This window comes from Camponotus vicinus, unplaced genomic scaffold, assembly GCF_025532165.1.
Source record: "Camponotus vicinus isolate PSW18456_S1 unplaced genomic scaffold, iyCamVici1.0 SCAF_1, whole genome shotgun sequence".
NCBI classification, from domain to species: Eukaryota; Metazoa; Arthropoda; class Insecta; order Hymenoptera; family Formicidae; genus Camponotus; species Camponotus vicinus.
Window position 1 is genome coordinate 15,257,337 of NW_028141945.1, and position 19,408 is coordinate 15,276,744.

Here is a 19,408-nt window from a genome sequence, read left to right on the forward strand (position 1 = left end):
ATCACTGTATAATACGAGAAATTAATTAATAATTAAAATTTGTGCTTTTCGATTCTGTTTTATTTATTTCGGATTTTTCCTAGTTTTTTGCAATACTGAGAACAGATTGCGGGAAAGAAAAAATCATAAACTTTACATAATATTACTGAATCCCTCTCTTAAAAGTCAAGTTACCGGCTGTTCTACAAGCAGATCCTTTTGTTAAAAACAACAGGTAATAGACAGTCAAAAATTCTTTTAAAATAATATTGAAACGAAGCCGTTAAACCATAAGTCTCAAAAGTAGTGAGGCATGAGGGGACAGATCCTTTGGAATTTCTTTAAAGATGTATACCTGCCTTTATTTTTTAGTTTCATTGTCCAATCAGGACCAAGGAATCTGTGTCCATTTTAGTTGGTATATCGAACGCTTTGAAGCATTTCTAACCAAAGTATTCTAAAAGTAGTGCACGTTGAAGACACGCGATAGCAAAAAGCTATAGTGAACTTGGTGCATATACATACATTAGCGATTCGTGTTATACAGTTCATTATAAGTACATATACGAATTTAGTGGTACGAAATCAGAATAGAATCCATTGTTAAATTCTTTGAGTATCGTTTCACTTAATTCTTTCAAATGACTGAGCTAACACATTTGCCCGACGAAGTGATGAAGATTATTCTGGGAGATGCAAATCTCAGTATTAAAGATGTTGTGAGTTTTAACTTCACGTGTAAAAGATTTCATCAAATGATACAGAGTCAACAATTTTGGGAAAAGAAATTTTACCAAAGGTACTCTTATTTGTTTATGAGTTTTTTATATAAACTTTATTCGATCAATCATTCTCACACAAAGAAGCATTTTTGCAAAAAATGAACAATAAAAAAAAATAAATTTAAAGCTACTGCATTCTTAGCTTATTAATTCAAAATTTTATTATTTCACGACGGTTATTAATTAAACTTAAATACGATTATTAGTAAATACGATGATTAGTAAAGGATCAAATTGAATAATAAAGTTGATACTTTCTTAAATTATATAAATACTCGCGGTGAAATAGAAAACTCTATACATGTGCTTTTCTCTGCTTTCCGCTGTCCTCAATCCAGTCCTTTTCCTCCTCTCACTGTAAAGTGTGAGAGAGAATGGAAGACACCATCACTATTTGTCCTTCTATGACGTCATACGTGCACTCGTTCATAAGAAGGCACAGTTTATCTATATAAGCCTATGATCCACACACATAAAAAACAATAAAATCAGTTATACAGTAAACTTCAATGGTACCTGATTTGAAGAAATCAATAACAGATGACTGATACGCGTGTATACCATATGTTTGTAATTATGGATCTAAGCGCGCAAATTCTACGCAATATTGATAAATTTTGATTCATATTTCTGCATCGGAATTTTTTACTCTATTTGACTTCTAGAATACATTATTAAAATATTGCATGGAGAGAGAGAGAGAGAGAGAGAGAGAGAGAGAGAGAAAGTGTGTGTGTGTGTGTGTGTGCGTATGTGCGCGCGCGCGCGCGCGTGTGTGTGTGAGCGCGCGTGCGCGTGCGTGATCTCATTATTATAATATTTACACGAATTTTACAAAGTATAATATCCAAAACTTATTGCTGTTATAAAGAGCGCGTAATGTAATATAATTGTTGAAAATTTTTTGTCTTAATTTTAGATGCCCTACTGCAAGAAAAAAGTATAACACAGAGAAACGGAAGAAAATTTTTTACCACTTAGATTTTAAAGAAAAAATAAAAGCGAACGTTAAGTGTATCAAATTGTTACAAAATTATGTGCATCTGATGTCCAATAATAATTTACACATAGACACTAACAAAAAGGAATTAGGACGCCTTCTGATCTCTATAGCTCAAGATTCTATGACTTACTACTTTGTTTTGGATGAAATAAATACAATCATTTCACCAGTTATATATATATATATATATATATATATATATATATATATATAGTATATAAACTTGTATATTTATTTTTAACGTATATGTACGATTCTATATAAATGTTTTTTATATAATTTTTTTTATTAATACATTTTACATATTTGTGATCATAAAATCTATTAGTATATCTCGGATAAATTCCTTCAAAAATATAATTTACATATATTATAAAGTTAACACAACAATAAATAATAATTTATGAGATTGGTCTACAACTTTACTAAATTTATTTACATAAATATATTATATTTACATGTAAAATAAATTAATCAATTATTTATAGAAATAAAGTTATATTCTATTTACAAATCTCAAGATAACTTTTTTATCTTATATTGAAAAAAGAATTTTTGTGATTATTTTTCTGTGCGTGCATGCTGCGTGTATATACATGCACGTGTGTATGTGTGTGTGTATGTTTTGTTTTGTGCTTGCATGCGTGCGTGCGTGCATGCGTGCGTGCGTGCATGTATGCGCGTATGCATATGCTGTGTTGTGTGTATGTGCACGCGTATGTAGCGTGCACTTTAAAATTTTTATTGAATGTTCGGTAATTGTATTTTTATGTACAATAATTTATGAATCATTAATATATTATATACAAATATATTTATATGAATAAGTGTGTGTGTGTACACACATGTGTATGCATGTTCTTATGTTTGTATATAAGCATGTAAAAGTATGTGTGTATATAAAAATAAAAACCTAAAAATTGAAGAAGCTTTGAACCTAAAATTATGCTTACTATTTTGGCCTCCACATGCATTTCCACCAGTTATCTATATCAAAATCTGCATATGTAGAACAGCAATATATGCCAAGTCTTCTAGCCACGCACTGATATGTAATAGTTGATAAAAATCCTGAATCGTATAGAAACTATGACATAAATTTTATTTTATTAGTTCGCGTATGAGACATAAAAAATATAATTGTGCTTATGCACCATATAACAAAGTATAATTATAATTTTTAAAATTTAAAGTTACTTACATCAATTATAAATTTGTGTTGTATACCTAATGTTGTCAATAGTTTATCTAATTTACGAACATCCAATTCTGACATAAATTCTTCAAGAATTTCTATAATTTGCATTGCTTCTGTTCGATTCCAGAAATTACGTTCAATATTGTTATCTCTCCAAAGCGAAATTTGCTCAGGAGACGTCGAAAATATAGAATGTTTAGGATATTTATTTTTAATAAGGGGAAGTACTTCATGCGCCATATCATCTAAGAACGTTTGTATGACCGAGTAAGACACACATGGTTGACAATGTTGTGCCATAATAATAATTAGCCGTTCAAAAAGTCTCTTCTCTTTTGGCATATTTAGAAATTTATTTAGCTTATATATAAACCGATATTGTCTCAGGTAGTTATTAATTCGATTAAAGTTGTATATATTTTCGAAATTGGTGTCTAAATTCCTGCAGAAATAATATTTCATATTAATTGTACAATAATTATAATTAATTACAACAATAATTGTATTATTTTGTAGTATTAATAGCAACTTGATTTATTGAAATTTACCATAGATATATATCTGGTGAAATGATTGTATTTATTTCATCCAAAACAAAGTAATATGTCATAGAATCTTGAGCTATGAAAATCAGAAGGCGTCCTAATTCTTTTTTGTCAATGTCCAATAAGTAATTATTGGACATCAGATGCACATAATATTGTAACAATTTGATACACTTAACGTTCGCTTTTATTTTTTCTTTAAAATCTAAATGGTCAAAAATTTTCTTCCGTTTCTCTGTGTTATACTTTTTTCTTACAGTAGGGCACCTAAAATTAAGATAAATAATTTTCAACAATTATTTTACTTAACGCGCTATCTGTACCAGCAATAAATTTTGGATTTTATACTTTGTGAAATTTGTATAAATATTATAATAATAAGTGTCTCTCACACATACACACCACACAGCCACGCGCGCGCGCACACATACACACACACACACATACACATACACTGCATGCAATATTTTAATAATGTATTCGAGAAGTCAAAAAGAATCAAAAATTCCAATGCAGAAGTACTAACAATCAAAATTTATCAATTTGCGCGCTTATATCCATAATTATAAACATATATACGCGCGTATCACTGTCAGCTATTATTAATTTCTTCAAATCAGGTGCTACTGATATTTACTGCACAGCTGATTTTATTGTTCATTATGGGTGTGGATCATAAATCTATATAGATAAACTGCACCTTCTTACAAGCGCACGCGTGCCAACATAGGCGAACAGAAATAGTGGTAAAGTCTTCTACTCTCTCTTTACAGAGAGTGGGGGAAAGCGACTGGAAAACTGCTGATTAATTATTATATTTAATTAGAATTATAAACTTAATATTTCATAAATTAAAGAAATGAAGTTGTTTTGTATAGAAGTTTTAATAGAAAAAATATTTGTGAAAGTCAATTTATTTCTTAACTATGTTTTATAAAAATATTATTACCAGAAAATTAAAAAGAAAATGGCATAAGAGCCAACGCGCGGTAGTTGGAGCGCAGAGAAGCAACAACACTTCTTTCTTTTTTCAGTATTAGTTTATTAAAAAACACATTATAATAACAAAAAACGTACGTTTCGGATCATCTTTTGATCCTTCTTCAGCGCGATGTTAACAATATATGTTACAGATAGTGACGCGTTACATTAAACGAATTTGTTCTCGACGCGTAGGTGACGCTAAATTGCGTCCCGCGGAGGTCTAGTAAGCGCTCTGCTTCCAATAGTCAATTAAATATACTATAGTTAGTATAGCGCGGCAAACTTTACGAAAAAGTTCCTACGGGAAAATCCCAACGTTATTTTTACAAGAGCGGATAAAGGAAATGTCACAGTTGCCCTTGACAGGGAGATTTATTTAAAAAAATGACAGATATGTTTAGTGACGAAAGCACCTATTTGATTTTAAGTAAAAATCCGATTAGAAAAATGATTAATGGTCTCCATGAGTTGCTAATGAGATGGAAAAATCATAACTACATTTCCGATATGACTTACAAGCGTTTGAACTGCACTGATGGTGTGTTACCGAGAGCCTATGGATTACCAAAAGTTCATAAGCCGAACTGCCCATTTAGGGTGATTGTCTCCTCAATCAACACTCTCCTATACCAATTAGCTGCATTTTTACATAACATCATCTATGACGCTATCCCCAGGGCACATAGTCATGTTGCCAATAGTTTTGAATTAGTCAAAAAACTATCAGGTGTACAGTTAAATGACTACTTTAAATTACTATCATTGGATGTTGTTTCTCTCTTTACTAACATCCCATTAGATTTAGCGTTGGATGGCGTCTTAGAGAGATGGTGTTTAATAAAAGAAAAGTGCAGCATTCCCCGCGACGAATTCTTGACTGCAGTTCGGTTTATATTAAATTCTACTTTCTTCACTTTTAATGGAAAAATATACCAACAAACATTCGGAACTCCCATGGGCTCTCCCCTATCCCCCCTCATTGCCGATATCACTCTGCAAGATTTGGAAAATAAAGCAATTGGACGAGTTCCCTTCAACCTACCATTCTATTATAGGTATGTGGATGATATAGCTTTGGCGGCTCCCTCTTCTATGTTCAATGAGGTCTTGGGTATCTTCAACTCTTTTCACCCAAGGCTTCAATTCACATTGGAGGAGGGGGTTGATAATAAACTTAATTTTCTTGATGTTACGATAATCATGAACAATAATTTAATTGAATTCGATTGGTATCACAAACCTACTTTTTCCGGGAGATATCTAAATTACAAGTCAAATCATCCACTATGCCATAAGAGGGGAACAATCGTAGGATTGGTGGATCGTGCCTTTTTATTATCGCATCCGAGATTCCATCAAAAAAACTTTGAGCTGATAGTCGACGTCCTCTTGGACAATGGCTATCCTCTATTTTACATTTTCCATGTAATACGAGAGCGTCTGAAGTTGTTATTGGCCTTGAATCAGACAGGCTTGGAGCCCGACGAGGACCACTCTGAAAAAAGACCCTCTTCATATTTTACAATCCCATACATTCCAACGTTTTCGGAACAATTTAAGCGAGTTCTTCGTAATCATGACACAGGAGTTTCTTATTTTGGCTTAAATAAACTTCGTAATTTTATCAAGGTTCATAAAGACATAATGCCAAAAGATTCGTGTAACAATATAGTGTATAAAGTCTCGTGCAATGATTGCGATGCGTCATATGTCAGCCAAACTGGCAGACAGTTAAAAAAACGAATTTCTGAACACCGAAATCATATTCGACGAAATACGTCACAACCTTCGGTTATAACTAATCACAGACTGGAATTCGGTCATGATTTTAATTGGGAAGAATCTGAGATTTTGGACAGGGAGTCCTCGTTGGGCAAAAGGCTTGTCTCTGAAATGCTGTTTATCAAACGCCAAAAAAATAGCTTGAACTTGCAGAGTGATACAGAGGGCTTGCATCATACATTTGCGACAATAATCGATAATTTATCGAAAATATGAGACGTTCGTTCATGCGTCGGTATGTTTGTCATCGTTGAGTCAACTGCGCATGTCCTTGGTTGAGTCCATGTTTACGTCCTGACAACCGAGGACATATTTATACAGTTCGTCATTGAATCTCGAACCGACATGAGGCGCACAGCGGTATACTATATTATTAATTGTAAAAAGCGCGGAATCTGGTGAGCCATGCTTCTAACTATTAATTTAAGCAAAAAAGCTTATTCACGTGTAATATCTTTCGGTATTTATTTTATTAATTTTACTCGATTTGTTAGATCTGCTGTGACGTCGCATTGCATAACTATAACATATTTAATTGACTATTGGAAGCAGAACGCTTACTAGACCTCCGCGGGACGCAATTTAGCGTCACCTACGCGTCGAGAATAAATTCGTTTAATGTAACGCGTCACTATCTGTAACATATATTGTTAACATCGCGCTGAAGAAGGATCAAAAGATGATCCGAAACGTACGTTTCTTGTTATTATAATGTGTTTTTTAATAAACTAATACTGAAAAAAGAAAGAAGTGTTGTTGCTTCTCCAACTACCGCGCGTTGGCTCTTATGCCATTTTCTTTTTAATTTTTTGATTACTTGAGCCAAATCTCTAATTATTAAATTATTACCAGACTTTTAAAATTCAATAATAAATAACAGATTGATACATATATAAATGTACTGAATTAAGCACAGAAATTCTATGCAAAATCATCGGCAATATTTGATGTTGACTTATAGATTAACAATTACTGTAGTCTTTATATTTTCAATATTATGATTTTTCATTCTATTTTATCTCTATGAGCATACGCTATTAAAATATTATATTAAAGTTGCAGGACATTTTGTATATGTGTTAATGTTTGTAATAAATTAAAGAATTTATAAATAATAACATATATTATCATATTTAATCGTAACATTAATACATTAATTTTTTTTAATCAAATTGTAATTATCACAATGATAATAAATCTTATAAATCGTCTAAATCGTGTAAATAAATCTTGAAAATAAACGTAAATTAATGGTCCATATTTAATTATTATTTCGTATAGATTAATCTTTACAATTGCAATATCGCAAATTTTATATTTATAATGAGAAATCATAAAAGCAGCCTGATTTAGTATTTTCCCATTCTGTATACAATAAATCAATACAATAATCTTCTAATTAATCTTAAAATGAGAATAATTAAAACGACTATTACTACACTGTAAAACATTTTATTTATATTTTTAATAATTTAAAATAATATATGTAAAAATCAAGATAATTACTTAGAGATAGGGGCCATCTTAAGAACATACATCACGGTTAAAGTTTTGAGTCAGAAAATTAAATATTATACTTATTATACTTTCTTCGTTAATAAGTTTTAATAAATAACAAACGCCAATTGAAACCTTTACAATACTATTCAAGGTGATGATCATGACAACATTTAGAAATTATTGAAATCGGCAGAGAGGTCTCTATAACTAATAAAAACTGAATAATTATTGCAATAGTAAGTTATCATGCGCGTAGGTTGGATTTGATCGGCGTAACTTTTACATATATATATATATATATATGTATATATCATTGCTGAATATTATGTTATATTAAAATGTTTACTTATAGATAAAAACATCAGGACCGAAAGCGAGATAAAGAGAAGGAGATAAAGTGAGAGAAAGGGAAAAAGGAAAGAGAGAGATAGGGAAGGAGGGGGGAGGGAGAGAAGGGAGGGTGGGAGGGAGAATATAGGGCGAGAAGGAAAACAATTTCAGATTATTTTTTTCCAATGCTAAAGAAAGAAAGAAATAAATCGTACTGACTATGTTTGTACGTCACTCGAATTTAATCATTCGTAGTTCTAGGCTGACCAATCATAGGATATTATTAAACCCGATTAAATGTGATGTTTAATCGTAATAATCTGGATAAACATATATATATATACCGATAGATAGATCAAGAAAGAAGATCTACATTCTCTTTATTCGCATCTAGCTTCTCATAATATATTAATTATATCAGCAAAATATAGAATTTTCTATTTCAACGAATATTTATGTAGCTTAAGAAAAAATATACTTTATTATACACTTCCTCTCTCTCTCTTTCTCTCTCTCTCTCTTTCGTCTTTACTAATAATCGCTTCTAAGTATGATAAATACGTCGCAGTAAAGAGACAAAACTTTGAATTAATAGGCTAAGAAATATCAAATGCAATAACTTTAAATTTGCTTTTTTATTGATAATTTTTGCAAAAATGCTTCTTTGTGTGAGAAATATAGATTGAGTACAATTTTAATGTAGAAACCTTACAAACAAATAAGAGTATACCTTTCGTGAAACTTCTTTTCCCAAAATTTTTTACTGTGTTTTATATGGTAGAATCTTTTACACGTGGAGTTAAATCTCATGATATCCTCAATGCTGATGTTGGCATATCCCAAAATGATAGAAATCACTTCATCAGATAAAGATGTTATAGTAGCCATTGGAAAAAATTCAAAGAAGCTCGCAACAGTTGTTATTCACTAGTTTCACTGAATTTTTTAATATTATATTAAACTTAAATGTATTTGAATACGAGAGAACGCACATAGCTTACTTCCATTGGCACTATATAGACGCTATTGAGTTCTAATACATACTAGAGTGAGGCATTGGAATTGGGGCCGAATAACTTATAGAAACAGACAATCATATCGTATAGAGATCTCTATTCTTGTTGTGCGGTTTTCTGATTGGCTAACGCAAAATATTCGTTTCCGTAAAACTCTTCTCAAAAACATTGTTCGAAAAATATTTCGAGATAGAATTCAAGAAAAAATCTATAAATAATTCAATAATAGTTTCAATAATAATTTATTATAATCTTGTAAATAATTTCTCTAAATAATAATACTTAGTGTGCCACATGACATTAATAACACTGATGTTAATTGAGACAAATGTTTTTAGTGATAGTACATGTTAGGACGAAACAAATGTACCTATACTGCTATTCATGTCCTTTTGTCCAAGTGCCACCCTCCATGCCTAAACAAAGGGATAGCTCACTCCAATATGTGTATTAGAGCTCATTGATGGATGCCAAGATACACTCTACCAAAAGTTACGAATACTTCAAATGGTTTGACTGACCAATCTAGACAAATTGGACAAAGCTTCCTCTGTTCTGATTGGGTCATGAGTAACTAACAGGGGGATGTCTAGTAAATTCTTGAAGAAAATTTTCTAACATTTACTCTCCAATCTATTTGTGTTTCATGGTTTTATACCTTTGTTGTAACATTTGTCTCCTTTTCTTTAATTTTATTGGCCAACGCTGACCTCATTAAATAGGGGTCTAATCATTTTGATAATAATCTGGTATATTAGAGTATAATAAACAATATAGAATAAAATTTCTCAAATCAAATACAACAAGATTAGGGGAGTAGACAAGGAAAGAAGAAGGATAAGGAAAAGAGAGGTGGGGTGGCGATATCGCAGAAAAATCTTTATCCTGTATCGGGTCTTGAGCTCAAGATGGATATGATGATATAAAGGATATGAAGATCCTTTATATGGCATGCAAACACTTTGTCGCCTCAGCCATTAACCGCCCTTAATGTTTGTCTAAATTAGAGATTTAGTCCATATTAATGGCCATTTCTGTTATCGTATAATTATTTTATTTCCTTGAAAACTTGAATCGAAAAAAAATATAGCTTTCGATAGCTTTCTAAAAGTTTTGTAAAACTCTCGCTGTCTGAAATTGGTATTAAAAAATAATTTTAAATGCTTTGTTCTATTTTACTTTTCTCTCTGAATGTTTTGTTTCCAATTTTTCTTTTATCTTTATATTATGGCTTTTCGATATTCTGCATTTATAAGAGACATTGTAATACTTTACACTTAGTAATTTTTTTTAAATATTGCAATGTATTTATACTTTTTTAAAGGATATTATAATGTGTATTTTTTCCATAATGTGCAAATTTCAATTATTTCTTAATTTTAATTTGATTATAATATATAATTTTATTAATAATTTTCTCATTATTTTAATATATCCTTAATTCTAGTTAAAATTAGAATTTCTAATGATTGTACAATCTTTAGAATAATACTCTTCTTTTCGAATTCTTTTTATTTTCACAAGATTTATATTCTTTTGCTAATTTACAATTGAGCACATATTCTTTACTGGAAATATTTCTTTTAACGATATTATAACGGTGTTTTGTATTTCATTCGATTATGATTGAGCGACCTAATAAATATTTATGAAGTGCGTAGAATATGTCTAATTTGGTACACAGTATAAGAGTCACGACATTTGTAAGATTGTCTAATTCATTCCATATGCTGAGAACTAAAACCTGGGAATCATGTAGTGAAAGATATGTAGAAACTCAAGTCAATTCATTGATATCAGAATTATTAACATGAATCATGAAAATTTAATATATAACGTACGTAATTCTATATTCTTAATATATTTTATTTTTATAATGTAATCAAACATTGCGCTAACATTTCAAATTTATGATGTACAATATTATTTATGCATACAATTTTAATATATTTATATCATGAATTGTACATCTTACTGACTGGAAAGTATTTCAGTTATAGCAGCAGTATCGTCTGGATATAGTTTTGCCAGGTTTTCATTTGGTATGTAATGAGTACCTTCGAATCTAGTGAAGTATCTCCCTATTTCTATATTATTGATCAATTTTGATCGTTTATTTGTTCGGCATTTCGATACAGTATCTAAAATAAAATTAATAAATTTCATATCGTACAGATAGGTATTCATAGAAAAATGAAGAATTAATGTTCATACTTTGTCCCACATAATATATTCCATTGCTATCTGTGAGAATTAAATAATGCGGTTGTTCCATACAAATAGTTGTTAGATCGAAACTACAATAACATATCTCGATACTTGTCAACTTGTGGAGTAGATATAGATTCCCTGATATAGATGGATGATTCAATTTACTCAGTGGACCTATATCATCCAACTGATTTAATAGATTAGTGAACACACTATCACATTCAAAATGCCAACCAATTATCACACCATCAATATTGCATTCGTCTGTATGCGTTATGATCATACCAATAGCAAATTCGATTCCTTTATTTCTTATTTTCGGTTTTTCACTTCTTTCGAAGAAGAAATCATATCTGTCCTGTGTGCATATAAGAAATGTGTAATAACAGAATTTTAATTGAGATATCTTATCGAATGATTTTCAAATTATTGTAATGACCTAAGTTATAAATTAATTATAACCATATAATCGCTTTAGATATTATTCATAGTTGAGAATATTATATGATGTGTCATAAATTACCTCTATTGACTCTGTAATATTAATGTATTCAGCTTCAATATTTATTTCTTTAATATTTTTATATCGTCTGAACCATCGATTTAGGTAAATCGATATGCTATAGGCATCTGGTCTGCTTTTATGAAATGGGTTTATATCATTGATATATTTCAGTGATTCATACAGATAAAACATCATTATTCTTATCCCCTAAAAGAAACAAATATGTAAACAAAATTTCGTTTGGGAACAAAAAAATAATGAAAAATTTGTTGGTATAACGATTTGTTGTTTTAATTTGTTGATTCAACGTATTACTTATATTGCTTATATAATGGATTGTTATCTTTATTAAACTGATTACTACAATTAAAAAGATAGTACATATAAGAAGTTGCATACCTTTATATCATTTAATACATAAATTGATGCATTATATGTCTATTCCATTGTTGCATTATAGAATGCGATTGAATTCGCATCATAATCCTTAAAATAATACTCTCCCAACACCATATCTTCTATATTACTGAAAATAAAAAAATAATAAGAATATATATATATATATATATATATATATATATATACACATTCATATAAGAGTATATATAAAATATATAAAGGAATTTTCATTGTAATCAATGTGCAAATATTTCTATTTACACAATTAAAATTAATTAAAAACGTGTATAAATCTATTTGTAACTAAGCTACAAATTATCTTGATTATCAAATGTTTGACATAAGTAATTTTTTCAGTAAAAAATAAAAAAGGCTGCCTAACTTTTAAAAAAATTATACATTTATTAAAAAATAAATCGCATTTGTCATTCTGGGTACAGAATTATTCTGTCGTTCTATATACGTTAACATAGAGTAACGGAAAAAAATCAGAAATTTTATCAATAAAACATATTTAAAAAAAATAATTTTTATTAAAATAATTCTTTAATCTTTTCAAAGAGAAAGAGAAATAGAATTAAATTATTATCACACTTTTATATAAGTATAACATTACGTCAGAAAGGTATACATATAAGTTTGTATATTTATTTTTAACATATGTGTACAATTGCATATAAATCTTTTTTATATAAATTAATATTTATATTTTATATAAATACATTTTACACATTTGTGATCATAAAATCTGTTAATTTCACAGATAAATTTCTTCAAAAATATATAATTTACATATACATATTATAAAGTACACAACAACAAATCATAATTTATGAGATCGGTCTACCATTTTTATTGAATTTATTTACATAAATATATTATATTTATTTATATGTAAAATAAATTAATCAATTATTTATAAAAATAAAGTTATATTCTATTTACAATCTCAAGATAATTTTATCTTATATTGAAAAAAGAATTTTTGTGATTATTTTTCTGCAATGCTGCGTGTATATGCATGCACGTGTGTATGTATGTGTATGTTTTGTTTTGTGCTTGCATGCGTGCGTGCGTGCATGTGTGTATGCATATGCTGTGTTGTGTGTATGTGCACGCGTATGTAGCGTGCACTTTAAAATTTCTATTGAATGTTCGGTAATTGTATTTTTATGTACAATAATTTATGAATCATTAATACATTATATACAAATATATTTATATGAATAAGTGTGTGTGTGTACACACATGTGTATGCATGTACTTATGTTTGTATATATGCATGTAAAAGTATGTGTGTATATAAAAATAAAAACCTAAAAATTGAAGAAGCTTTGAACCTAAAATTATGCTTACTATTTTGGCCTCCACATGCATTTCCACCAGTTATCTATATCAAAATCTGCATATGTAGAACAGCAATATATGCCAAGTCTTCTAGCCACGCACTGATATGTAATAGTTGATAAAAATTCATAAATGAAGAATAACTATGGCATAAATATTATTTTATTAGTTTTTCGTATGACATAAAACATAAAAAACATAATTATGCTTATGCACCATATAATAAAGTGTAATTATAATTTTTAATATTATTTATAATTACTTACATCAATTTTAAATCCGTGTACTGTACCTAATGTTTTCCATAGTTTATGTAATTTACAATACCTCAAATCTGACATAAAATCGTCAAGAATTTCTATAATTTGCATTGCTTCCTTTCGATTCCAGAAATTACGTTCAATATTGTTGTCTCTCCAAAACGAAAATTGCTCAAGAGATGTTGAAAATATAGAATGGTTAGGATATTTATTTTTAACAAAGAAAAGTACTTCATGCACCATATCATCTAAGAACGTTTCTATAACCGAGTAAGACACACATGGTGTAGACAATGTTGTATTATAATAATAGTTAGCCGTTCCAAAAGTCTCTTCTCCTTTGGCATATTTAGAAATTTATTTAGCTTATATATAAACCGATATTGTCTCAGATAGTAATTAATTCGATCAAAGTTGTATATAATTGCCAAATTGGAGTCTAAATTCCTGCAGAAATATTTCATATTAATTGTACAATAATTATAATTAATAACAACAATAATTATATTATTTTGTATTATTAATAGCAACTTGATTTATTGAAATCTACCATAGATATATATCTGGTGAAATGATTGCATTTATTTCATCCAAAACAAAGTAGTAAGTCATAGAATCTTGAGCTATAGAGATCAGAAGGCGTCCTAATTCCTTTTTGTTAGTGTCCATGTGTAAATTATTATTGGACATCAGATTCACATAATATTGTAGGGATTTGATACACTTAATGTTCGTTTTTATTTTTTCTTTAAAATCTAAGTGTTTACAAATTTTCCCCCGTTTCTCTGTATTATACTTTTTTCTCGCAGAAGGGCATCTAAAATTAAGACAAGAAATTTTCAATAATTATACTACATAACGCGCTATCTATAGCAGCAATAAATTTTGGATAATACTTTGCAAAATTCATATAAATATTATAATAAGGAGTGTCTCACACACATACAATATTCCCTCCAATATTTACTCCATACAATATTTTAATAATGTATTCTAGAAGTCGAATAGAATCAAAGATTTCAATGCAGAAATATTAACAATCAAAATTTATCAATATTGCATACAATTTGCGCTTATATCGATAATTACAAACATATACGCGCGTATCAGTCTGTCACCTAATATTGATTTCTTCAAATCAGGTGCCATTGATGTTTACTGCATAGCTGATTTTATTGTTTCTTATGTGTGCGGATCAGACCTACATAGATAGACTGCACCTTCTTACGGACGCACACGTGCCGACATAGAAGGACAGAAATGATATCTTCTCTCACACTTTACAGATAGAGGGGGGAAAGCGACTGGAAAGGAAAAAACACATAGCGTTTACCCCCACTTAATCACATATTAGACAGAGAGAATACCATTTTATCTATACTCTTTCATTCTTGCGTCAGTTAGTGTTTCTTTCACGGTACGCTGAGTTAATTTGCATAAGTCTATGATGTGAATATTACATATGGCCTGCTAATATTAATGAGTTATATAAATATTGTACATAAAATGTTTAATTTTTTGTCAAAAACAATTTAAATTAATATTTATATTTGATTAATTATTCTACTTATTTTTTATATTTAATTAGAATTATAAATCTAATATTTTCATAAATTAAAGAAATGAAGTTCAGTTTTGTGTTAATACAAGAAATATTTGAGAAAGTCAATTTATTTATTAACTGTATTTTATAAAATTATTATTACCAGACGTTTAAAAATCGATAATAAATAACAGATTGATACATAATAATTGATATATAAATATATGATATATAAATATTACTGAATTGAGCATACAAATTCTATCAAATTGCAATATCATCGGCAATCTTTGATATTTACTTATACATCAACAATTATGGTAGCCTCTACAGAGTGTCTGAAAACTTTTTGCACTCCCAAAGTGTGAAAGTAGATTGGCTTAAATTAAGAAGGAAGGACCTCTACTGTTTTGCGATATTCGTAATAATTAAAGAAGATCGACCAATCTGCGTGAGTGGAAGTAGCGTACGGTGACGAGAGTCGTTCCACTGTAATCTTAAACTAGGTGTATGGCGAAGCGGTGAGTGGGGAAGGAGTGGTGATTGAGGCCCGAGCTTAAAAACATACATCATGGTTAAAGTTTTGAGTAAGAAAATTAAATATTACTTATTATACTTTCTTCGTTAATAAGTTTTAATAAACAACGAACGCCAATTAAAACCTTTACAATATTACTTAGCATGATGATCATAACATGTTTCAAATTATTGAAATCGGCAAAGGAGTCTCCATAACTAATAAGAACTTAATAATTATTGCAATAGTAAGTTATTATGCTGCGTGTAGGTTGGATTTGATCGGCGTAACTTATATATACAGGGTGTCCCATTTTAATGTCCCACCCCAAATAACTTTCTTATTTTTAATTTTAGAAAAAGATGTTTCAGACAAAAGTTGTATGGTTTCGAGGGGGTCATAAGATGGTACCATTGGTTTGACCTTGAAGAGTCATTTGAAGGTCACGTGAAGGTCACTTCAATTTTTTTAAATGGAACACCCTATATATTTTTGCACATTCTTGTAGCTTATCTCGGGAGCTTTTCAAAACACTATAATTAAGTACCTTTTCGTTAAGTACTTTTTGAGTTGAGGCTTGAAATAATTTCTTAATTTTACATAAACCGTAAAATATCTTGTAAAATATTCATTTTTCGATTATCTTACCTTAATACTTTTATGTACAAAATAATGAGAGGAATCAATTGGTGTAAAGAAAACACATAGTTGTTTTTAAGAAAAAATATGGAATTGTTAATTGCAAATTACATATTTTTTCTTAAAAACAACTATGTGTTTTCTTTACACCAATTGATTCCTCTCATTATTTTGTACATAAAAGTATTAAGGTAAGATAATCGAAAAATGAATATTTTACAAGATATTTTACGATTATAGTGTTTTGGAAAGCTATCGAGATAAGCTACAAGAATGTGCAAAAATATATAGGGTGTTCCATTTAAAAAAATTGAAGTGACCTTCACGTGACCTTCAAATGACTCTTCAAGGTCAAACCAATGATTCCACCTTATGGCCCCCTCGAAACCATACAACTTTTGTTGAAAACGTTTTTCTCTAAAATGCTTAGTTTTTGAAAGAAAAGGGGTGTACGGGTGGTCTAGGACACCCTGTATATATATATATATATATATATATATATATATATATATATATACATATATAATATAAAATTCAACAATGATATATATATACAGGGTGTCCCTGAGCATGTGCTCACGCACTTGTGAGGAGGTAGAGCGCAGTAAATTAAATAAAAAAATCCTATTCCATGTAACGATTTTTGTAATAATAATAGAAATATTAATTATTGAAAGTTCATCATAGTTAGTTTCAAGGTCAATTTTAAGATTGACAGAGGCACTTTCAGAAAAAGCGTTTGATACAAAAGTTTCTTATTTTTTCACGTACAATTCGAATCTGTAATAAAAAGTACCATATTTCCCTAAAAAAATTCAACTTCCGATCCGGATGGCGTATTTCCGGTCGGAATCAAAAGTTGAAAATATCACCATTTCTTTATTTAATTTACTGCGCTCTACCTCCTCACAAGTGCGTGAGCACATGCTCAGGGACACCCTGTATATATATATATATATATATATATATATATATATATATATATATATATATATATCATTGATGAATTTTATATTACACTAAAATGTTCACTTATAGATAGAAACAAACAGAACTGAAAGCAAGGGAGAGTGAGATAAAGTGTGAGAGCGAGAGAGAGAGAGAGAGAGAGAGAGAGAGAGAGAGGAACGGGAGAAAGGAAAGAGAGAAAGAGAGGAGTATGGAGAAAGGAAAGAGAAAAAGAGGGGGGAAGAAGAAAGAAAAGAGAGAAAGAAGAGGAAGGGAGGAAGAAAAGAGAGAGAGAATGTAAGTGATATGTAACGAAAATGAAAGGGGGGCAGAGAAGGAGAACAATCCTAGATTATTTCTTTCTAACTCTATGCTAAACAGAGAAAAATTAAATCATACTATTTTATTATATATTTTGATCCTTTACTAATAATCATATTTAAGTCTGATCAATACGTCGCAGTAAAACGGCAAAACTTTGAATTAATAAGCTAAGAATAAAATAGCTTCAAATTTATTTTTTTTAATTTTTGCAAGAATGCTTCTTTGTTCAATGAAAATCGATCGAATAAAATTAATATAAATACTTAAAAAACAAATAAGAGTACCTTTGGTAAAATATTTTTTCCCAAAATTTTTTACTATGTATCATTTCGTGGAATTTTTTACACGTGGACTTAAAACTCACGGCATCCTTAATGCTGACATTTTCATATCCCAGAATGATGTCAATCACTTCGTCGGGTAAAGAAGTTATAGTAGTCATTGGAAAAGAAGCTCGAATGTTATTCACTAGTTCAGTTTTATTATATTTCACTAATTAAAATATTATATATGCACTAAAGATGCATAAAGAAGCTTGAATGGAAAGTTTAGAGCGGAGTGTATACGACCCACGTGGCATGGAACGTGTTGCACTTAAATGTGTTCGAATAGACGATAATACACATAGCTTACTGTAATTTTCATTGATACTGTAGATGTCAAGATGTACCCTACCAGAAAGTACGAATACTTCAAATAGTTTGTCTGACCAATCTACACTAATTGGACAAAACTTCCTCTGTTGTGATTGGTCATGAGTCATGAACAAAGGGTCATCTCACAAATTCTTGAAGAAAATTTTCTACACATTTACTCTCTAATCTATTTGAATTTCATGATTTTACAGCTTTGTTGCAATGTTATTTTGTTTAAATTGATGGCATTTCCGTCATCGCAACAATTTTATTAACTTGATAGTTTGAATGAGAAGTGAACTTTCGAAAAGTTTCGTAAGACTGTTGTCGGAAAAATAAGAAAATAATTTTAAATTCTTTGTTCACTTTCTCTTTTCTCTCTGGATTTTTTGTTTGCATTTTACCTTGTATTTTTATATGATTTTTGATGATGACTATGACTTTTCGATATTCTGCATTTATGAAAGACATATTGATCTTACATTTATTAATTTTTTTAAAACATTGCAATTTATTTGCACTTTTTTAAAAGATACTGCAATGTGTGAATTTTTCCCATAATTTGAATTTCAATTATTTCTTAATTTTAATTTGATTATCGTTTATACTTTTATTTGTAATTTTTTGGTTATATTTTAATAAGTACTTACTTTTTTAAGCTGAAACTAGAATCTCTACACAAGATCTGAGGGTAGAATCTGTAGAATAGCATTCTTCATTTCGAATTCTTTATCTATAGAAGATTTATATCTTTTTATTAATATTTCCAAAATCTTTAATTATAATTTCTTAACTTTAAGTTCATAATAATAAAAGTCATACGAAAATATTCTAATTATAAATTTTTCGAACAAATTTAATTGTACATGCAAATAAAATTATTCTTTTTTATTATAATCTAGAAAAATAAAAATCTCTCAAGTATATTCTGTGTGTATGTATAAAAGCAAATAATATTTCA

At 29.3% G+C, this 19,408-nt stretch overlaps 1 protein-coding gene and 1 pseudogene across 2 annotated transcripts; both read right to left on the reverse strand.

Moving 5' to 3' along the window:
* Positions 1-951: 951 nt before the first annotated feature.
* LOC145977106 (uncharacterized) lies at positions 952-9,105 on the reverse strand. Its single transcript, XM_083108811.1, has 5 exons — positions 8,834-9,105; positions 3,511-3,774; positions 2,966-3,404; positions 2,718-2,851; positions 952-1,218 (listed from the first exon to the last, which is right to left on the reverse strand). Coding segments are annotated over exons 1-5 (996 nt in total). The 5' UTR covers positions 8,992-9,105; the 3' UTR covers positions 952-1,217.
* A 1,623-nt stretch (positions 9,106-10,728) lies between these two features.
* LOC145977069 (uncharacterized) lies at positions 10,729-18,394 on the reverse strand (annotated as a pseudogene). The gene is made up of 8 exons (XR_014440403.1): positions 18,097-18,394; positions 14,392-14,658; positions 13,848-14,288; positions 13,591-13,724; positions 12,235-12,361; positions 11,854-12,042; positions 11,334-11,688; positions 10,729-11,260 (listed from the first exon to the last, which is right to left on the reverse strand). The product of XR_014440403.1 is annotated as an uncharacterized LOC145977069 (transcript).
* Between the last annotated feature and the right edge of the window lie 1,014 nt (positions 18,395-19,408).